The sequence below is a fragment of the Hemiscyllium ocellatum genome, chromosome 18, assembly GCF_020745735.1.
Source record: "Hemiscyllium ocellatum isolate sHemOce1 chromosome 18, sHemOce1.pat.X.cur, whole genome shotgun sequence".
Taxonomy (NCBI): Eukaryota; Metazoa; Chordata; class Chondrichthyes; order Orectolobiformes; family Hemiscylliidae; genus Hemiscyllium; species Hemiscyllium ocellatum.
The window spans coordinates 48,356,357-48,379,397 of record NC_083418.1 but is presented as its reverse complement, the minus strand read 5'-3'; the positions used below and the strand labels follow the sequence as shown (position 1 = coordinate 48,379,397).

Genomic DNA, 23,041 nt, shown 5'->3' with positions numbered 1-23,041 from the left:
TAGGTTTCTTGGGAAAGAAAACATTAGTTTTTCTTGAATTTGAGTCCTAAAAATCTTTAAGTTGAGCAACTTGAAGCAGTGCAATGGGCTTTTTTTTAAAACTTAACATCTATGGTAAAAAATTTTCTTTCTAACAATTTGTAAAGCAAGTTTAGAGGTAACCAATAAATCAAAGCAGGAAGATTTCTAAACAGTAGATATTATTTGCAATTTTTGACCGTTGATTTTCGCACAGCAGTGCAACTTTTTAGTTGGACAGAATTTCACAAATTAGTTTGTGTACACCATTCATGTGATTGGGAACAAGAAATCAAATTGGAATCTTCTAGATCATTTTATCTTCCTTTATCCCCCAAACTCCTTCCCCCACCACCTCAAAAAAAAAGTGAAATGGAAAAGGTAGTGTCCACCCAATCTGACACCGAGATCAAGACAGTAGCAGAGATACTATGGTGAAAATGGCAAGGTGCTTATTACATTGAAATATTCTCTTGGATAACAAACCAGGAAGTAAAAACCACTGAATCCCTGCACTGTAGTTTTATTTTTTTAATACAAGATAATAAAGCACATGATCAGGACATGCACATGCAATTAAGAAGAAAATATTAAAACTGTGGCATTTCTGACCTTTGTGGAAGAAATTTGACATTCAAAATTACTCAGGACCAGTAAGGCCATTCAGCAGGAGTTATGAACTTAGTACACTATTTAAACCTATGCAATCTCATTCAACAAAGTGCAGTTGCTGAAGGACTTTGCAGCAAGACTATGAAACTAAAACAAACGGTCTCATTAGTTTGTAGACTTTCAACAAATAGCAGTTTAGGGACAACTTTGAGTATGGAGAAATGCACAATCGTGACAGCAGATTCTACTTTTAACTTCATGTGTGCACTCGGTTCTTTCATCTGTACCAACCTCTAATGACAGAAAATGCTGAGTTTCACAATCACTACTACTTTACAGTCAGGGAAATACAGAGTAACAAATTGTATTGCCCAATGCGCTAGTTACTTCAACAAATAGCTACGAAGTGATCAGAAATATTGCAATGAAATGTGAATCATTTACCAACCCAATCAAATAGAAGGTCAAAGCAATCCTATGAATGTAAAAGCTGCCCACTGTTTTAGTAACACTGGCTGCATGCTACCAGCTTTTACACCACAAGTTCCTGGCTCTAACAACAGCCATTTTGGAGGATTATATCTGGTGCCACAAATAGAAGCCTGTTACAATGTTTCAATTCCAGAATCATAGAAAACAGTTTTTCCACTAGTCAAGATTAAACAGTTTGAACATTTATAACAGTAAAGAGAAAAAAAACTTCTGATATATAGAGGTATTTGATTCTATAAAACTGTTTTGTATAGGAATTTCTCAGTCAAACTGCAACCACCTGACAATGATCCAATATTTATATATGCCAAAAACTCCTTCCTTTAGAGCAAATGTGATGACAATAGCAAAACCTGTAACTGATACCCCCCGCCCCCAAGTTTAATTTATATACAATATATCAACAGATAAAAATTTTGAGTTTCATTTAGTCCTCACTGTTTAAATTGGATTAACTTCCATGTCTTGGACATTACTCACTAAAAAACTGCACAAATGATATGCATTTATAAATTAGTCATAAGAAGTATCTTGTCTCCATTTAAACGTTATATACTTGGAACTCAAAATAAGCAGAAAACTTTGGAAAACAGGTAACAATAAAAACAAAGTGAAAAAAAATGAGGGTCGCAAAAAAGACTTGAACTTACGAAGTAGAACACAATTATATAGGTAAGAGATTACATCATGTATCACGAATTGGAAATTAAACCCAATGCGATCGAGGGTCAGTAAAAATGCATTTTAATTGTACAATCCAGAATAATAAACAGGAGATTATGTTAAGGGATTGAATTAGTTTGTAGTTGACTTTACAAACATCATTTTATAACTGCTTTTCATGTCCTGCTTTCTTGCATCTGTATTTTCTGACTGATGCTCCTCACCGCTAGATTTCATGCTGTTCGAAGAATCTTTTGAGTGACCTTTGTTTTCAGAATCATTCAAGCTGTTGATTGCTGAATCTGCAGCACTAATTTGCTGCACATCTGGTTCATGTGCTTCTGGCTGCAAAACAAAGGGAGATTTTAGATTATACTTTGCTATTATTTGAGAGAATTAAATGTATGAAATTTTAACTGATGAACAGAACTATATAGCACAGGAACAGGCCCTTTGCTCACCCTGTCTCTGCCCACCTTAACCCCATTCTAAAGTAACCTCATTTCCCTGTACATGGGTATACCTCTATACTCTGCCTGTTCATATGTCATTTACAAAATACCTTGCAAGAACTGTAACAAACAATACATTGGACAAACAGACAGAGAACTAGCTACCAGGATACATGAACATCCTCCAGTCACAAAAACACATGACCCACTCTCACTAGATGGAGGAGGACACCACTCCGACTGGGACAACACATCCATCCTAGGACAAGCCAAACAGAGACACATGAGAATTTCTAGAGCATGGCATTTCAACTGGAACTCTGTCAACAAACACTGACTTGGAAACCATTTACCACCCTCCGAGAAAAAAAGAGAAGGAAATCTAAACATAAAACGAAAACAGGTCCCTAACACCAGTCATTCACTGGGATGAAAAACAAATGCTGTCCTGGCCAATAATGCAAAAAAAAAGTTATTTACATAATTGCTTCCAAAGCCTGACCCTTGCATTTCTGGACAAACAAATAATCTGGAATACCAAAGTGCCACAGTAGAGAGAAACTCAAACATACTTGGTGAATCAAATTAGAATAGAGCAGCTTTATGTCTCCACCATCAACACCATTCCTACACCTATGTATTGACAGAGGTGCAAAAAAAAGGACCTATTTGAGGACGTGGCAGCCTAAGAACATCAGTCATGTAACCCAAGATCATCTCTAATGTTATTAGAGCCAAGATTAGTTAACAATGAAGACAAAAGCTCAAGCTTCACACCTGATCCTATACATTTAAATTTTATCAGTGAGTACATTCTATCCATTAAATCAGAGAGACACCTTTGCTGTTTGCAAATTACTTTACTAACCTCCATATTTTATTAGCACAAATGGAGTAATAACAAAACTGACATCTTAAAAAATTCCAACCACTACCACCAATTTCCTGCTTTCTGTGATTTTCAAGTAAAAATCTATTTAAGTAACCAATGTTTCTTACAGAAACAGCCAAGAACCTCAGTAAACCAAGTAAATGCAGCTGCTGTCAATGTAATTTTCAGAACTGATTTGTTTGCTCAACCTGCATATTACATGCAGCTGAAATTAGTGCAACCTAGGTACTGCTGAAAGCACGTGAAAGAAAATTACTTTATCTGATATATTCCAGACTCTGGGAGGAGTAACTGCCTTCCTGAACCTTTTGTACATTGTTTCATATAGTCAGTTCTTCAATAACATAATGGTTGCATTCTTGTGCAACCCCATGTTAGAAAAATTACCCTTTAGAAACAATGCTTAGCGTTGGCAATGTAATTGCATTACAGCCAACATGTTTTAAAAGTTTGCACTTCAGAAACAGTATTCCCAATTAGTCAATCACATTCCAGCACATTTGCACTGATGAAACGCACGTTATGGCAGAATGGCCTGTATTCCTCACCCAAACGTTATGGTCCCTCTACTGGATCTATAGGCCAGTGCGCTAGAGTCTAACCCACCGGACTATATCTCAGAAATCCATGCCCATAAATATCACTTAGAGACCAGCAACTGGGGGCTAATTATTTCTCTATGTGGAGGTAATGATGAAAGATCATCTTAGGACTCACTCATTTCTCCTAATGGAAAGTCAGCGAACGACATTCATCCACAATTAATTGATAAATAAGCAAGTGCCAACCATTCAGGCTTTTGAGATAGCTCCTTCATCATTTAAAGCTGCTCCACAAGAAAATTCCATTTCATTTCAACTTACCAAAAAACAAAAGAGATTTTCAGCTAAAAGTATTCACACATGGATGTGGTTGTCAGTGGCTAGGCAGCATGCAGTGCCCAGAGGCTATTTAATCGTCAACCACTGTTGATCTGGAGTCACGTGTAAGCCAGACCAGGGTTAGAATGGCAGTTTTCTTTCCCTGAAGGACATTAGTGGTTACTTGATCACTAGTAGGCTACTAACAGTCAGTCAACCTCATTCTTACAGCTACAATTGCCAAAGCAAACAGCCCTTGGGGAAAGAGGGAAAAAAGTTCCATATTTTTACTTCCTTTCTTCATTGTTATCTCCAGCAGTAGCAGTGCAGGGTTGTCTAGAGAAAAGCCAAACTAAGTTTTGAAAACAGGTTAATTATTTTCTGGGTGCAGCATCTCCTTTACCTCACTGAAGCCTAATCCACAGTGCCGTCTGTTCCTTCCTGATAGCTGACTGTCCAAGCTCTGATGAAACTGATGTTCCAGTTCCTCATTTATTTTCTTATCTTCATCACCTAAAGAAAAATATCGTCACTCCATAATACAATTTCAGCGATTCCTTGAACTGATTTAGAAAAACTACTTTTATCAGAGAAGTACAAGAAACTCAAGAAAAAACTGCAGTCAGTCTGTTGGCTCCCTCTAAAACAAAACCTCATTCCTTCTCCCACATCCAGGGTAAGAAGTACTTGAAAAAATTCCTACCTTAAAGAAATGATCACTGGGACTGAACAACATAAAAACTAATTACACATGCTTAATGTAAATTCTTTTCAGTAATAAGTAATTACCTTTAAATTATACTTGGTCTAATTCTTTAACAACTCTGTATCTAATATGACCATTACCAATCACAATGCTAAGTTATCCAGGTCTTCTAGTTTCAAAATGAAAGCCATATGTCCACCACTCCGAACTAACCAGCTCAGTTTCTAACATGTTAATACGCATGACTAAAATAAAATTTTGTAACTTCTGGTCACAGTATTGGACTAACAACTGAGCAGTGAAATTAATGCTCCAATTTTTTTGCAATAATTTAATTAGTTATTCTTAAATGTACCAATTAAAATTTCAGCAGCAGCAAAAACAAACTGGTCAATTGCGAAACGTCGATTTTAGACATAGATTTAAAAGATTTCCTAAGTAATAACTGCTTTTGTGTTGTTCTTTGAATTGGGAACAAGGCTTTTTATAAATAGAAAAAGCACTTGAAACAAACTTTGAGGGACTGAAAGATAGTCTGTCTAGTTCCTGCATGGAAAGTACTATAATAGTGTAGATGTTTGTTTCTAAGAGGTATTTAAGCTAAAGAGGTAGCATTAAAACAGAAATTACTGAAAGAATTGTAAGTGTGTGCACATTTGAATGGAGCTTATAATAAAAAAAAAAATCAGTAATTCAACAAAATTCCTTTCTATTGCTCACCTGTCCTGAACAGTGAGGTTGACTTATGGTCTCCTGGATGTGGGCGTCCAGTATGATCTTTCTAAAGGGAAAAAAAAGACATGGCATTTCACATTAAAAATATTTGGACACAATTCCTCCAGGAAAATACTAGCAATATACAGACTCACCTATAATTCAGGGATCAGATTTTATTGTACCACTTATGCGTGAAACCTGTTTCTCCTTAAGCATCAGAAAATTATGAAATAATCTCCACATTACAAAAGAATACCCAAATAGCTCTATCTTCAGTTTGGGGAAAAAAAAATTATTGTAAATATTTTGGGCTGGCAAAGTTAAAATAAACGTGCCACAGAATTAGTTATCCTGAACAATGGTTTAACCTGAGATCAGGAATGAAACTGAGTTTACTGCATACAACTAAGGTAGGTACACAGGTGAGTGATATACAAGATCATAACAAATGAAAACTTCCAGATATAGTATTCAGTATATACTTTTGCACACTGCATCTTGTAACTGCATACATGAATTGCACTAACAATAATGCAATTTTACTTTACTGAATACTGTACTCAATTATAATTGCCAAATAACATCTGAAGGTAACAGGTAATTTAAGTTGACTTGTTACACACTACATTTTAAAAAAGATATTGCATTTGCAAATAGCTTAACAGCAGCATTTTTAAAAATAAAGTATTGTTCTTGAGATATTCTTTCAAATACATAAGTCTTTCTTTCTCACTTATGCCCAACTCCTTTCTAGATTATTCTATTTCTCCTGAAGTTTGATTGCACCTAGTTAGATAGTGTGTAAAAGTGATTCAAAATTCTCTAATGACTGAACAAGCTCTGAAGGAAAGCAAGTCACCAGACTGACTGAGATAGATAGTAACTTTAAACTAGAAATTAGAGATCTGAGAACTTAAAGATCAGAGAGGTAACATTAAATGTCCTGCTTTTAAGGTATTTCTATATTAGCATGACATCAGTATTTATTAATTTCTGTTCAATATGAACCAAATTTCTTTACAATACACTTCTAATATTATCAAGCTGCAATATCTCAATCTTAGTTATTTTATGCTGAAATTAACGTGGTACTCTGACCCAAGCAGTTACTGTAATTCCTTGAACTGGATATCTCCTGAAGAGGCTCAGCTCAAGGTGCGTTTGTTTGAAACCCAGTGAACTGATCAGACTGGCAATTTTCACAAAAATACTTTGTATAACCAACAATGTTTTAGAGAAAAAGGAAAATGAAACCGTGAAGTTCATTAATGATTAAAAAAAGCTTGAAAGGAATCAGTGTCAAACAAACACCAAAGTTTGGTTTGGAATGCTGAAGAAGCACTAACTAAGCAGGACAGCAGATGGACATTGAATATCACTCCCAATATCACTCCCAAAATCACTCTCCACTATTTGCTAAGTTGTTTCAAGAGGTGAAATGGCTAACAGTTTATCAAGTATGCCTAAATGCCAAAAATGTTAGCCTATCTGCTAGCCTCAAAATATATTCCATATCCAAAAGGTTTTCTTTCCAATGTTCTGTCCTGGTGGCGATTGGAAGGGCGGGTTCAAGGGCGGAAGAGATGCAGTGGAGAGCATTGTCAACCACGTCTGAGGGGAAATTGCGGTCTTTGACCTCGCCCCTCCAACTGGCACCAGGACAGAACCCCCACTGCTCCTCATCCACCATCCCACCAACCTCCAGCTACATCGTATCATCCTTCGTCATTTCCGCCACCACCAAGGATAGATTTCTCTCCCCTCCCCTATCAGCATTCCGGAAAGACCACTCCCTCCGCGACTTCCTCGTCAGGTCCACACCCCCCATCAACCCAACCTCCACTCCCGATACCTTCCCCTGCAACCGCAAGAAATGCAAAACTTGCACTCACACCACTCCCCTCACTTCCCTCCAAAGCCCCAAGGGATCCTTCCATATCCGTCACAAATTCACCTGCACCTCCACACACATTTACTGCATCCGCTGCACCCGATGTAGTCTCCTATTCATTGGGGAGACGGGCCGTCTACTTGCGGAACGTTTCAGAGAACACCTCTGGGACAGCCGCACCAACCAACCCAGCCACCCAGTGGCGGAGTACTTTAACTCCCCCTCCCACTCCACCAAGGACATGCAGGTCCTTGGCCACCTCCATCACCAGACCATGGCAACACGACGCCTGGAGGAAGAGCGCCTCATCTTCCGCCTAGGAACCCTCCAACCACAAGGGGCGAATGCAGATTTCTCCAGCTTTCTCATTTCCCCTCCCCCCACCTTATCTCAGTCCCAACCCTCAGACTCTGCACTGCCTTCTTGACCTGCAATCATCTTCCCAACCTCCGCCCTCAACCCCTCTCCGGCCTATCACCCTCACCTTAACCTCCTTCCGCCTATCGCATTCCCAAAGCCCCTCCCCCAAGTCCCTCCTTCCTACCTTTTATCTTAGCCTGCTTGGCACACCCTCCTCATTCCTGAAGAAGGGCTTATGCCCGAAACGTCGATTCTCTTGCTCCTTTGATGCTGCCTGACCTCCTGCGCTTTTCCAGCAACACATTTTTCAGCTCTGATCTCTAGCATCTGCAGTCCTCACTTTCTGCTAGTGCAAAGAAGAGATGACCCAGGAAAACTCAGAGGTAAATCTACCGAGGAAAATTGACAAAGCTGACTGGTTTTGAAGCAATCTTTGTCTGTAAATTTTAATTGGGATATTTTATCGAACCAGTACTGTAGAGTCGAAGGTAAAAGATAGGTTTAAGAAAAAGGAGTTGTAAATAGTGGTTTTAATGTTCACTGTTGAACTTAAAGAATAAAATTGTTAATTTTTTACTTTAAATAGTGAAATCTGGGATAGTTCTTTACCTCTCAATTTAACAGATTATGGTGTGAGATGAATTTCTGTGTGTCGGGTTTAAATTAGCAGAGGAGTTTACCCCGTGTCGTAAAAAATACCATTTGGCAACCTGATGAGTACATGTACAATGACACAATCAAACCAGCATCTGGAGTCAAAAATTTAAATACCTTACCGTGGCAATACCAGGTGACCAAGAAGAGATTTGTTTGAACTCAATCCACAAATTTTATTTATTACTGCCTCAAAGGCATCTTTTCATAATAGCCACTTAATGTGGCACCTGAGTGTCTAATCAAAACAACCCATTCATCTAACCAGCATCACTGTTAAGATATAAACAAAACAAACCCTTCCTCAACAATTTAGCACCTCTGATATAAGCTGCCTCACTGACGTTTAGTTTTCACTTGGCCACTGACAGTGAGAATTTCTGTGCTCAAGAAATCATATCCCCAAATCTTCATTTTCTATGAATAGAACTTATTAACTATGATAGCAAGCTAATTCATAGAATCCCTATTCTGTGGAAACAAGCTGTTTGGTCCAGCAAGTCTGCACTGACCCCCTGAACAGCATTCCCCACACGCTATCCCTGTAACCCTGCATATACCATGACTAACACAACTAACCTGCCCATTTTTGTACTGCAGAGGAAATCTGAGCACCCAGTGGAAACCCGTGCAGATATGGGTACAACGTGCAAACTCCACAAAGTCGTCCTAGGTTGGGAACAAATGCACTGGCGCTGTGAGGCAGTAGTGCTGAATGGAGCCTCTGTGATGCCCATTTTAGACTCTGTCCAGAGAAAATACTGAATGCAAACGTAAGGAGCCACATATATGTCTAATCACATGGCATCTACCTACACTGCAATTACCAGAGTCAGCAAGAAGCCTTGTGTATAATGTTTGGACTTCTCCAGAGCGCTCTATCCATCAGAAGACTCATTGTCAATGCTCGTAAATTGCAAAGCAGGGCAGTTTGGAAGGCATGCTCCACCTAGTGTTGCAGTATCAATTTTTACAGACTAAAAATTTAATGCCATAGAGCTTTCTGTACAGTTGTACCACTGTACAACTTTAACACTGAGGAGGTTAGGTCAAAGCTTGATCATATTGAACTGTCAATTCACAATGATATGCATATTTTTATTTAAAAATTAACATTTTGACTAAGTATTTGGTCATCCCTTTCAAAATTGTCACCTTTCCACTGGATTTCAATTTACTTCCTTCTGGATTGCTTTGAGATATTTGTTGCTATCAGCAATAAATGATAGAATCACTATAGTGCAGGAGGCCATTCAACCCATCATATTTACATCAGCTCACTGAAATAACCATGGTGGCTTAATTGCCATGCATGTTACTTCTGTTTAAACAGTCATCTAATGTCAGTTTGAATGCCTTGACTGAACCTCCTAGCACCACACTTCTGGGCAGCAAATCACAAATCATAACCACTGAAGAAGTTCTCATATTGTTTTTACTTCTATTGCAGATAACTTTAAAAATGTGTACTCATGTTCTTGATCCTTCTACAAGTGATGTGAAAATACTTTCTCCTTGCTTACTCTGCCCAGATCCCTCGCGATTTTGAAAACGTCAATCAGATCTTCTCCATTCCGAGGAAAATAGTCCATGCTTCTCCAATCTGTATTCATAATTGAACTTTCTCATCCACTGATCTATTCTTATAAGTTTCATCTGTCCTCACTCAATGCATTCACATCCTTCCAAGTGTGTCACCCAGAACTGTACACAATACCCTACTTAAGATTGAACTAGTGTCTGATTTATACTCCGCATATCTTCTCTGCTGAATGTAGGTTTGCTTGGTGAGCTGGAAGGTTCATTTTCAGATGTTTCGTCACCATACTAGATAACATCTTCAGTGAGCCTCCGGACGAAGCACTACTGGTGTTTCTTGCTTTCTATTGAAGCAGGAAACACCAGCAGTGCTTTCTCTGGAGGCTCACTGAAGATGTTACCTAGTATGGTGACAAAATGTCTGAAAATGAACCTTCCAGCTCAGCGAGCAAACCTACATCTAGAACCTTAACCTAAGCTACAAATGTTCTCAAAACATGCTAATATCTTCTATGCTCTTGCTCTCTACATAGGGATTAAAAGTACCTCGGACACAGTATGCTTTATTAATTATGCACTCCATCAGTCATATTAATTTTAATACTGAGCATATATACACCAGGACCCTCCACTCCTTCACACCCCCTAGAATAGCACCCTCGATTGCATACGGTCATTGTGTTCTTTCTACCATAACACATCATCTCACACTTCTTATTAAACGTCAACAAACATTTATCAGCCCACTCCACCAACTTGTCAATGTCCTTTTGAAGTCCCACAGTCCTCCCTACAATTAGAATAATTCCAAATTTCATATTTCCTGCAACCTAAATTGTCCCTTATGTCCAAGATCTAGTTTGTTGTTAAAAATCAGAAAAGGCAACAATGAGCTTGCAAAGGCCCTGATATTAATTTTCAAATCCTCTCTGGCCAAAGGAGAGGTACCACAGGACTGAAGGACAACTAATGTGTTAGCATTTTTTCAAAAAGGATTGTAGGGATAAACCAGGGCACTGTAGGTCAGTGAGGCTAACATTAGTGATTGGGAAGTATTTGCAGAAAAATTGAGGGGCAGGCCTAACCAAAGTTAAAACAAGCTCTCACAGTGCTGTAGCAAGTATAGGAGGCAGCTAATTAAGCAAATTAAGTAAAATGGTTAAATCTAATTTTAGAGACAGGATAGGCAGAGAGTATAAACACAAGATCTATAGTGCTCCTAGCATGGTGGGGACAGGCAAAGATCAGATGTAACAGCTCAGAAATTGAATGAGACCAACAGCTAACTGGTAAGTAAATCCTGGTGGCTATTTCCAAACTATTATTTGCTCAGTCATTGTTCAAGCAAGGCTTTGGACTTGTTTGGTTTACTTCAACATAAATTGCAGATACATGTAAGAATAACAGGGTTGCAATAATAGAGGTTTTTAACTTTCCAAGCATAGACTGGAACTGCCATAGTCTTAAGGACTTGTATTGGAAGGAATAATTTCTCAATGAATACATAGATGGCTCTACTACAGAAGGGGCAAACTGGACCTCCTCTTGGAAAATAAGGCTGGGGAAGTGACTGAGGTGTTATTGGGAAGCACTTTGGGACCAGGACTATAATTTTATTAAATTAGTTATGGAAAAGGACTGTTCCACAAATTAAAGTTCTAAATTGGGGCAAGGCTAATTCTAATAGTATTAGGGACTGTCAAACATTGATTGGCGGAGGCTGTTAGTAGGTAAACGGATAGCTGGCAAATGAGAGGTTTTCAAAAGTGAGGTAAGAGTTCAGAGTCAGCTCCTTCCTGTTAGAGGGAAGGAAAAGGCTTGCAGGAGTATGGAACACTGGATGACTGAGGCTCTGGTGAAGAGCAAGGACGCCCATGTCAGCTTTAGGCAGTTGGGATCAAGTGAATCACTTGAGTTCAGAAGGTCTAGGCTACTTAAGAGGAAAATTAGGAGGGCAAAATGGGACATGAGATAGCTTGGACAGAGAAGGTGAAGGAGATTCCAAGTATATTAAAGGCAAAAGAGTAACTAGGGAGAGAATAGGTTCCCTTAAAGATCAATCAGGTCATTTATGGGTGAACCCACAGTAGAAGGGTGAGATCTTACATGAATATTTCTCATCAGGACTTTACTGGAAAGAAAGGTGTGGAAGCTAGGGAACTCATGCAAGTAAACAGTCATAGAGATGTACAGCATGGAAACAGACCCTTCGGTCCAACCCGTCCATGCCGACCAGATATCCCAACCCAATCTAGTCTCACCTGCCAGCACCTGGCCCATATCCCTCCAAACCCTTCCTATTCATATACCCATCCAAATGCCTCTTACATGTTGCAATTGTACCAGCCTCCACCACTTCCTTAGGCAGCTCATCCCATACACGTACCATCTCTTTGATATCTTTCCCCCCTCACCCTAAACCTATGCCCTCTAGTTCTGGACTCCCCAACCCCAGGGAAAAGACTTTATCTATTTACCCTATCCATGCCCCTCATAATTTTGTAAACCTCTATAAGGTCACCTTTCAGCCTCCAACGGTCCAGGGGAAACAGCCACAGCCTGTTCAACCTCTCCCTATAGCTCAAATCTTCCAACCCTGGCAACATTCTTGTAAATCTTTTTGAACCGTTTCAAGTTTCACAACATCATTCCGATAGGAAGGGAACCAGACTGCACACAATATTCCAAAAGTGGCCTAACCAATGTCCTATACAGCTGCAACGTGACCTCCCAACTCCTGTATTCAATATTCTGACCAATAAAAGAAAGCATACCAAACGCCCTCTTCAGTAACCTATCTACCTGCAATTCCACTTTCAAGGAGCTATGAACCTGCACCTCAAGGTCTCTTTGTTCAGCAACACTCCCAGGACCTTACCATTGAGTGTATAAGTCCAGCTAAGATTTGCTTTCCCAAAATGCAGCACCTCGCATTTATCTGAATTAAACTGCAACTGCCATTTCTCAGCCCATTGGCCCATCTGGTCAAAATCCTGTTGTAATCTGAGGTAACCCTCTTCAGTGTCCACTACACTTCCAATTTTGGTGTCATTGCAAACTTACTAACTGTACCTCTTATGTTCCCATCCACATTATTTATGTAAATGACCCAGCACCAATCCTTGTGACACTCCACTGGTCACAGGCCTCCAGTCTTCTACCTTTGAGCCAGTTCTGTATCCAAATGGCTGGTTCTCCCTGTATTCTGTGAGATCTAACCTTGCTAATCAGTCTCCCATAGAGAAACTTGTTGAACGCCTTACTGAAGTCCATATAGATCACATCTACTGCTCTGCCGTCATCAATCCTCTGAGTTTTTTTTTGAAGAAGTAACAATCAAGTTTATGAGACATGATTTCTCATGCACAAAGCCATGTTGACTATCCCTGATCAGTCCTTGCCTTTCCAAATACACGTACATCCTGTCCCTCAGGATTCCCTCCAGCAACTTGCCCACCACTGACGTCAGGCTCACTGGTCTATATTTCCCTGGCTTGTCCTTACCACCCTTCATAAACAGTGGCACCACGTTAGCCAACCTCCAGTTTTCTGGCACCTCACTTGTGACTCTCGATGATACAAATACCTCAGCAAAAGGCCCAGCAATCACTTCTCTAGCTTCCCACAGAGTTCTCGGGTACACTGAAAACAGCCCACATTACAGAAGAGGTGTTGCAGGTCTTTAAAACACAAACAGATAAATCCTGGGGCCTGATCAAGTGTATGCCAGGACATTGTGGGAAGCTAGGGGAGAAATTGTAGGGCCCCGACTCGAGATAATGGTATCATGGACCACCGTGGGGGAGTTACTGGAAGATTATTTAAGGAAGGCTACAAGGAAAAACCAGGGAACTACAGATTAGCGAGCCTAACATCAGTGCTGGTTAAGTTGTTGGAGGGGATTCTGAGAGACAGGATCTAGATGCATTTTGAAAGGCAAGAACTGACTAAGGATAGTCAGCATGGTTTTGTGAATGGGCAATCATGTCTCAATTTTGAGATTTTATTTGGAAGGTGACCAAGCAGACAGATTAGGGTGGTGTAAATCTACATGGACTTTAGAAAGGCCGTTTAAAGATTCTTTCATTTGGGAAGTGAATAAGAACAGAAGATTAGTTTCAATTACCTTAGCAGAAACTCTTACTCTTGGTATTTTTTCATAATAATAATATTGGATCAAAAACCTATTGAGCACTACACTGATAATACTGATCATTATGGGATAACATATACTTCATAAAATGTGTAAATGATAAAAGATCTAGCCAAACCAATTACTTCCTTGAATCCTCCAAGACTGCAATTTGCTCCTTTGCCAAGACCTCAACATTTTATCCTTCCCTCAGCACCTCGTAACCATGAATATACAACACTCAGTCTCACATTCCCTTTAGCCAGTACCAAAATATAATTCCACATGACAATATGTAACTATAACGTACAAATCTTCTTTGCTATACTCTGTGCATTCACATACATGCAGTGTTACCCTCTTCACTTTTGATTTCTCCCTTACTCGGATTCCATCCATTGATGGAATACTATATTCTATTTCAGTGCTATCCGTACCTTCAAGTATTTTTTTGTACCCTGGTATTTCATCCTCTCATATTTGCTCCTGGTTCATACAACGCTAAAGTTAGTTTAAATCGTGCATAACAGTCCTGGCTGTGTTCAGGTGCAACCTTTCCAGCCTGTACGGGTGCTATCTCCTGCATGACCCATCCTAGGAATTTAAAACTGAGTCAATAATGAGCAATCAAACGTTTTCTACCTCAAGATTATCTGTATAACACTGGATGGTCTTCCCATCAAACTGAAGTGTGGAATGTTTGGGAACTGTTGCACCAACTAAACACTGACATACAAATTAGGTGGAGATAAAGAATAAACAAACTTACAGTTATGTCGTACCTCATCACATCCCCTGGATGTTCCAAAGCACTTCAGTCAATTAATTAATTCTAAGACGTATTCATTGTTATGGTGCAGGCAAATATGGCAGTCAGTGCCTACAGTAAGGATACACAAACAATTAAGCTGTTTTTGGTGGCAGTTTTAAATGGAGGAATGTTGGCCAGGAGAACTGAGCTCCTCTTCTTCAAACTGTTCCATGGAATCTCTACCTTTCACCTGAAAAAGCAGAATGGGCCTTTTTTTAAAGATCTCTAAAGGATTATACCCCTGACAATGCAGCACTTTTTCAATACTATACCTGGAATGTAGTTCAAACCTACTAAGCAAAAGTGCAATTGACTGCTATCTTTCTAGCATTCGAATCTAAATTCTGACTAGCGTAAACATATTCCAACCAAAACTTTCTTTAAATGACAAACAAAGTATTGCGAGGGCTTTCAAAAGTAAATTGAATAGCAAATTCACATCTTCCTTTTCCCATACACCATTGTAATCGAGTATAGAAACAAACTTCCAGCTTACCTTCCCAGCTCCCATTAGCCTTAAGAATTTTAACTTCCGCTCATCGTCACCCAAATCAGCTGATTCCCAGGTTGTGCTACATCCTTTATTCTGCAAAAGAAAGAAGGTAATAAACACTGGAGCAAGAAGAAAAAAATCTCACTCACATCTTAGTCATTACTTTTTGTGACCATGTGCACTATAATTGTAGTGTTGGTGTTTGAACATCTAAGGGGGAGGGTGATGGCCTTGTGGTACTATCACACTACTATTGATCCAGAGACCCGGGTTTTGTCCTGGGCACCTGTGTTTAACTCCCACTAGGGCAGATGGTGGAATATGAATTCAATAAAACTCCGGAATTAAGAGTCTAATAGAGCCATAGAGATGTACAGCATAGAAACAGACCCTTCGGTCCAAATCGTCCGCGCCGATCAAATATCCCAATCCAATCGAGTCCCACCTGCCAGCTGCCAACACCCAGCCCACAACCCTCCAAACCCTTTCTATTAATATACCCATCCAGATGCCTTTTAAATGTTCCAATCATGTGAGCCTCCACCACTTCCTCTGGCAGCACATTGCATATGCGTACCACCCTCTGCATGTCATAAAATCACTGCTGATTGTCAGATATTTTGGGGAAAGTGCAGTGTGCCCACTTTCAATGGTCATTTAGAGAATTATTCACAGCACAGAAGGCCATTTGGCACTACTGATCTCATTCAAAATTGCACATATTAAGCTGCATGGTCAACTAGTCTCTGAGCAAACACAGAAGGCCATTTAGCACTACTGATCTCATTCAAAATTGCACATATTAAGCTGCATGGTCAAGTAGTCTCTGAGCAAACAGCAGGTACTAACCAGCTATTTTGACAAAAGAGACACTGACAAAAAGACTTGAATAATACCCAGCAATGAAGCGAATCCAAGGGGAAAAGAGGAAGGCAGGATAAGCACAACTGTGTGTTCAGCTAGGTTTGCAATATCATACACAGAATGCATTCCAAAATTCAATGGGCTGATCCCTGCAAAGGCAGGATCATCCTCTTTGGAGATTGAAGAGACACGGTCTATATTTTCTGCAGTTTAACTAAATGAGAGATGCCCTTGCTAAGCCTTTCAAACTTCTAATGGAACTCGACAAAGTAAATACTGAGGCCGTTTAAGCTGCTGGAGGTATAGATCCAGGGTCCACTGCCTCAGAATGAAAGGTGGACTACTTGGGGGTTGAGATAAGGTGATATCTCCTCACTCAGAGGTTGGTTAATCCTTGGAATTCTCCCTGCAGGGCTGTACAGCCTTAATCGTGGAGTGGACTCAGGTTAGAAACGGACGTATTTCCTGATATTTAAGATATTAAGGCTTTTGGAATAACACAGGAAATGAGTATTGATGCAGATGTTCAGTCAGGATCAAGGTAAACGCCAAAGCAGGTTCGTAGGACTGAATGGTCGCGTACTGCTCCCATCTCTTATGTTTATAATAAACAGGGCTGGGTGCAGCAGGTAAACACCTGATGAAGGGCTCCTGCCCGAAACGTCAATTTTCCTGCTGCCTGACATGCTGTGCTTTTCCAGCATCACTTTAATCGACCCCTGTAGCAGGTAAACGTGGGGCGGGGGAAGTTTGTTGTTTTTAATTTGTCTAGAAACAAAGGTGGTGGAGGAATAAAATAAGATGTTCCAGTATCTGGGGAAAGAGGCTGAGACAGGACGTTCCCGGGGGCTCTCAGTGATCAGAACGAAGGGGCTGTGGGCGGCCTGGAGCTGGTTGGAGATCCCCGGGATTCCTCCTGCACCACCCGCATCCGACCTGAGATCACAGGCCTCAGGCCCCACAACCACCAGCTCCAGCTCCAGCTCCAGCTCCAACTCCAACCCCAACCCCGGGCCCGGGCCGAAAAACAAAAGGTGCATTACGTTAGGAGAAGCGGGCCTCTTGGCGCCGTGCGGCTCGGAGTCGGCCTGCTCCCGAGGGCGGCCTCTCGCCTTCTCACCGTCCGCCGAGTTCATCCCGATCCCGTTTACCCCAATTGCGGGCCCGCCTTCCCAGCGCGCCCTGGCCGAGTTGCGCTGCACCATGGGAGTTGTAGTCCCGATCCTGCTTCACTGCGGCTGAAGCCTCCTCACCTATACTACAATTCCCGGCATGCACCACTTACGTAGCCCCCCCCAATCATTTGCTGCCTGCTGTGCCGCAAGAGTTACATTGCCAACTTCAAATGAAAGCAATGAGGCTATTGGTGCATTGCAAGAGAGTCACTAATAGAAAGGCAACTGCTTCAGTATTCCTCTTCCAACCCAAACTGAGGAGGCTTTTTGGTTGGAGTTAATCCTAGATATGAGTAATTTGCAATAAACTTCACAAGTTAAATGGCCAGTTCATTGACAGTGTCCAAATGAGACCATGTTATGCTTTTCACAGTTCCAGATGGCCCCGGGTAAGCTGCCAACTGCCCACTTTGAAATACCCAGGGACTTTTTGTAAGATGGATGCTAAAGAGCATGGAGGAGAAAGTGAGGTTTGCAGATGCTGGAGATCAGAGCTGAAAATGTGTTGCTGGAAAAGCGCAGCAGGTCAGGCAGCATCCAAGGAACATAAGCCCCTGAAGAAGGGCTTATGCCCGAAACGTCGAATCTCCTGTTCCTTGGATGCTGCCTGACCTGCTAAAGAGCATGGACAGTCATGTTGCTACATGGATACAAATCTCACTGCAGTAGTTTCAGGGATGTAGTTTAATTAAAAAATGAAATAGGGGTCGATGTCACGGAGGACCTCCAGGAGGTGAAGGGCCTCCAAGATAACTTTCCGGTCCAGGGTCCGCTCCGTGGAGCAGGATGAGATGTGCTCTCGATTCTACTTCCAGAAGGTGCACAGAGAGCTCCGTGCTCAGCAACCTGAAGGAAGATGTTGGCTCGATAACGTCATCTCAAGCTGACATCATGAGGATCAGCAAATCCTTCGATGCCAGTCTATACGACTTGAAGCCAACCGACAGCGTGGCCTCCCAGTCATTCCTGTCCTCTGTCACGGAGGTTTTAGATGTTAGATGACAGAAAACGGGAGAGACTGGGCGAGCCACTATCTCTGGATGAGCTGACCAAGGCCCTTGAGTCCTTCGAAAAGAATAAAACTCCCAGAAGCGACGGCTTACCGGTCGAGCTCTATTCTGCTCTATGGGACTTGATTGGCCAGGACCTGCTGGAGGTATATGTTAGTATGCTTCTGGCAGGTACATGAATGAATCCACGAGGAAAGGCATCATCACCCTCATGTACAAGTGGAATGGGGAGAGGGAGGAAATCAGAAATTAGAGACAAATCTCACCAATGAATGCGAATTACAAAATCTTGTCAAATGTCATCGCCAACTGGGTCAGGTCTGCTCTGGGATCAGTGATTCACCCTGACCAGACCTATGCTGTACCAGGCAGGAAGATCGCTGAGAGTCTCACACTCCTCAGGGATACAATCGCCTACGTGCAGGACAGAGGGTTGGACACCTGCCTCATCAGCCTGGACCAGGAGAAAGCCTTTGACAGGATATCAGATATGTATATGAGAGATGTTCTCTCAAAAATGGGCTTTGGAGAGGGAATCTGTAATTGGATCAGATTGCTCTACACCAATGTTGTCAGTGCAGTCTAAATCAATGGGTGGGAATCAAATAGCTTCCCAGTCAGATCTGGAGTCAGGCACGTCTGCCCTCTCTCCCCTACCTAGTTTGTGTGCTGCATAGAGCCATTTGCCGAGTCCATCAGGAAAGATACGAGCCTGAGAGGGATGACTATTCCTGGCAGTGGGGGCCTACAGGTTAAGGCCTCCCTGTACATTGATGACGTTGCTGTTTTCTACTCGGATCCGCTGTCCATGCACAGACTCATGTGCATTTGTGACCAGGTTGAACGAGCCTCGGGGGCCAAGGTCAACCGCAGCAAGTGTGAGGCCATGCTCTTCGGGAACTGGGCCAACCAATCCTCCATCACCTTCACCGTTGGGACTGACCACCTGAAGGTGCTGGGTATTTGGTTTGGAGAGGCTGGGGCGTGCGCCAAGTCTTGGGAGGAGCGTATCAGGAAAATGAGGCAGAAACTGGGCAGATGGAAGCTATGGTCGCTCCCCATTGTGGGAAAAAACCTGGTCATCAGGTGTGAGGCACTGTCAGTGTTGTTATATGTGGCACAGATCTGGCCTATTCCCAGAACCTGTGCCACCACAGTCACCCGGGCAATCTTCCATTTTATATGAAGATCAAAGATGGACCGTGTCCAAAGGGACTCGATGCATAAAAATCTGGACAACGGGGAAAAAAAACACACCCAATGCCAATCTCACCCTGATGGCTCCCCGGTATGCAAACACCAAGTGTCACTACGTACTGAGGTTCTGCCTGTCCTCGGTGTTGCGAAGGATGGGCCTGGCCTCGCTGCCGCGGAACGCTCCAAATAGTTGGACCATTCCATATCACCTGTCCTTCGTCGAGAAATTCATGAAGAAAAACATCTTTGATCACAAGGCTATCAGGAAGTGGTCAGCACGTGGTGTCCTTGAGACCCTTGGGGAAAAGGAGAGGGTGGATCCTGTCGACCAGTTCCCTGGCCAGACTGTCAAAGTCATTTGGCAGAATGCCTCATTGCCAGAACTTTCCAACAAGCACCAAGACATGGCTTGGCTGATGGTGAGAAGGGCTCTGCCTGTGCACACCCGGACTCTCTGCCGCACCGCACACTGCCCTTGAAGCGGTTTTGGAAGGGACGAGACTGTCACACACCTCCTTCTGGAATGTGCCTACGCAAAGGAAGTCTGGAGAAGAATGCAGTGGTGTTTGTTGAGGTTCATCCCGAGCAGCTCTGTGATACTGGACTCCATTCTCTACGGTCTGTTCCCCGGGACGCACACTGAGACGAACATCAACTGTGCCTGGAGGATCATCAACTCGGTCAAAGACGCTCTTTGATATTCCAGTTGATCTTTCAGCTGAAGGAGCTGATCCCGACTGAGTGTTGCAGACTGGCATATTCCAAGGTCCAGGACTACGTGTTGAGGGACACGCTGAAGCTTGGGGTAGCTGCTGCCAAGGTGCGGTTAGGAAAGACCACCATGTAACGTCTGCGTGCCAAATAAGAACAGAGGGCCTACTCAGTAAGTGGGCTCTGCTGAAGCCTCAGCTAAATATATGGATGGTAAACATACAGACCTGTATATACGAATGATTAATTCCGATCTCCGTATGTAAAGGAATGGAAAGCGTGCCTATGATTGACACCACCAATTGTACAGATCATCAAAATATTTTATGAATAAAGTATATTTTTGAAATAAAATTTAAAATGAACTAAAACTTGATATGAAAAATAATATTGAAACCACCAGAGTGCCACACATATTCATCTGGTTCACCAGAAGAAAATCAGTCTATTCCTGATCTGTGACTTCATGCCCACTGGTTGACTCTTAACTCCTAGAATTACATAGGCAGTCAGTTCAAGGGCACTTAGGGATGGAGCAAAACTGCTGCTTTTGCCACTGATGCTCACTTTCTCAGAATTATGAATATATAAATTTTAAGTTGCTGCTGGCATTAGTTTTGAGATCCAGATTGCAAACTTACAATTAAAGTCATTAATTTTATCAAAGATAAAGCATGAAACTGAATAAAGTGAAATGTGCAAGTTTTATAAATCTGCATGATAAACTGAAGTTGATGGCTTTAAACTAAAGAAGAGCTTCAATCTGAAATGCTACCGCTTTTGTTTTACCTGTGCATCTACATTGTTTTGAGACTGGTTCGAACTTTTAAAAAGTGCGTATATATGGTATTTTTCCATTCCTCAACTGAAGCTGCTAACTTTTGTTAAAATGCTGCTCTGCAGGTCTCATACATTTCCAGATTAAATTTGATTTATTATCATGTATACCTAAGTACAGTGAAAAGCTTTGTTTGCAAGCAGGACAGGCAGATCATAGTAAACAAGGACGTACAGATCAGAGGGTAAAAAAAATACTTGGACAGAGTGAGGCATACAAGTTACACCTTGCCAGGCAAAAACTGCATTAACAAGATCAACATTATTTGAAATTAGAGTCCATTCATCAGTGCAATAGTGGCAGGGAAGAACCTATTATTGAACTTGTTGGTGCATGTGTTCAAGCTTCTGTATCTTCTGCCTAATGGAAGAGTTGTAGGAGAGCATTGCTGGGGTGGAATGGATCTTTGATGATGTTGGCCATCTTTCTGCAGCAATGAGAGGTATAAATGGAGTCCCTGGGTGGGAGTTTGGCTTCTGTGATGGCCTGGACTGTGCACACAATCTTCTGTAGTTTCTTATGATCCTGGGCAGAGCAGTTGCAGTACCAGACCATATGCACTCAAACAGTATGCTTTCAATGATGCATCTGTAAAAGTTGGTGCTTTAAGGACATGCCACATTTCCTGAGCTGCCGGAGGGAGAAGAGGTATTGTTTTGTTTTCTTTATCATCGCATCTACATGAGAAGTCCAGGACAGGTGGTCGGTTACAGTCACTCCTAGGCACTTGAGCTCTCAACCCTCTCAAACTCCTCCTTTGTTCTCCCTTCTTTCTAAGTCAATGATCAGTTCTTTAGTTTTGCTGACAGTGAGAGAGAGGTTGTTTTCATTGCAGCATGTCAGCAAGCCCTCCATCTCCTCCCTGTATTCTGACTCATTGTTTGATATTTATCCTACCACAGTGGTGTCATCAGCAAATTTGTAGATAATGTTCATTTGGAATTTGGCAACACAGTTGTGGGTGTACAATAGGGGGCTGAGAACGCATCCTTAAGGGGCTCCAATGTTGACTGTTATTGTGGAGGAGGTGGAGTTGTCAAACTTCACTGATTGCAGTCTGTTGGTCAGAAAGATGAGAATTCAGTTGCAGAAGGCAGAACTGAGACCTAGGCCTCAGAGTTTTGAGATTAGTCTCCAGGGGATAATGGTGTTGACGGCAGAACTGCAGTCAACAAGTAGGAGTATGATGTAGGTGTCCTTGTTGTCCAGATGTTCTAGGGATGAGTGCAAGGCTAGAGATATGGCATCCATTGTGGACTTATTATGCTAGTAAGCAAATTGCTGGGGATCAAGGCAGACTTGGACAGTAGAGTTGATGTTGGCCATGACCAGCCTCTCAAAGCACTTTGTGATTTTGGAGGTCAGATCAACTGGGCGGTAGTCATTAAGGCACACTGCATGTGCTTCCTTAGGTACTGGGATGACGGTGGTCTCCTTGAAGCAGGTGGGAACTTCAGCTTGTAACAGGGAGAGGTTGAAGATGGCAGTGAATACCTTTGCCAACTGGTTTGCTGCCAGACCTGAATGAACAATTGTCAAAATTTATCCATATACTGTTTAAATGTGCCAGTTAACAAATATTTTTGCAACATAAAACTTATTTGAATTGTAGAAAGATCAATGGTCCTAAGAATATTCAATCAGGGATAGATGAAATGTTTTGTTTCTCTCCTTGTTTGATTGTAACTGGTGAGTTTGAAAAGTGGCCTGGGTAAAAACATTAAACTAATAATATAAGCTATAAAGTGCAACAAATCCACTTAAAATCCCTGCACACAACTACAGATTAAAAGAGGTAGGTAAACTTGGCCAAATACTAGATAATGAAAAGTAAAATAGTTACTTTACAGTCTATAGCTGGCATTTTGGTCTGACTGTAACTCACAGGCATTCTGAACATGCAAACATACATACAAAGACACAAGTTAGGAGCCAAAATAGACCATTCAGCCCT

General features: G+C 41.6%; 1 protein-coding gene across 1 annotated transcript; it reads right to left on the bottom strand.

Annotated features, from left to right (window-relative positions):
- Positions 1 to 534: 534 nt before the first annotated feature.
- On the bottom strand, positions 535 to 17,333 carry c18h11orf58 (chromosome 18 C11orf58 homolog). The gene is made up of 5 exons (XM_060838518.1): positions 17,200 to 17,333; positions 15,296 to 15,385; positions 5,416 to 5,476; positions 4,393 to 4,502; positions 535 to 2,130 (listed from the first exon to the last, which is right to left on the bottom strand). The coding sequence occupies exons 1-5, from the start codon at positions 17,290 to 17,292 to the stop codon at positions 1,918 to 1,920; spliced, it is 567 nt and encodes a 188-aa protein (XP_060694501.1). The 5' UTR covers positions 17,293 to 17,333; the 3' UTR covers positions 535 to 1,917.
- Positions 17,334 to 23,041: the final 5,708 nt, after the last annotated feature.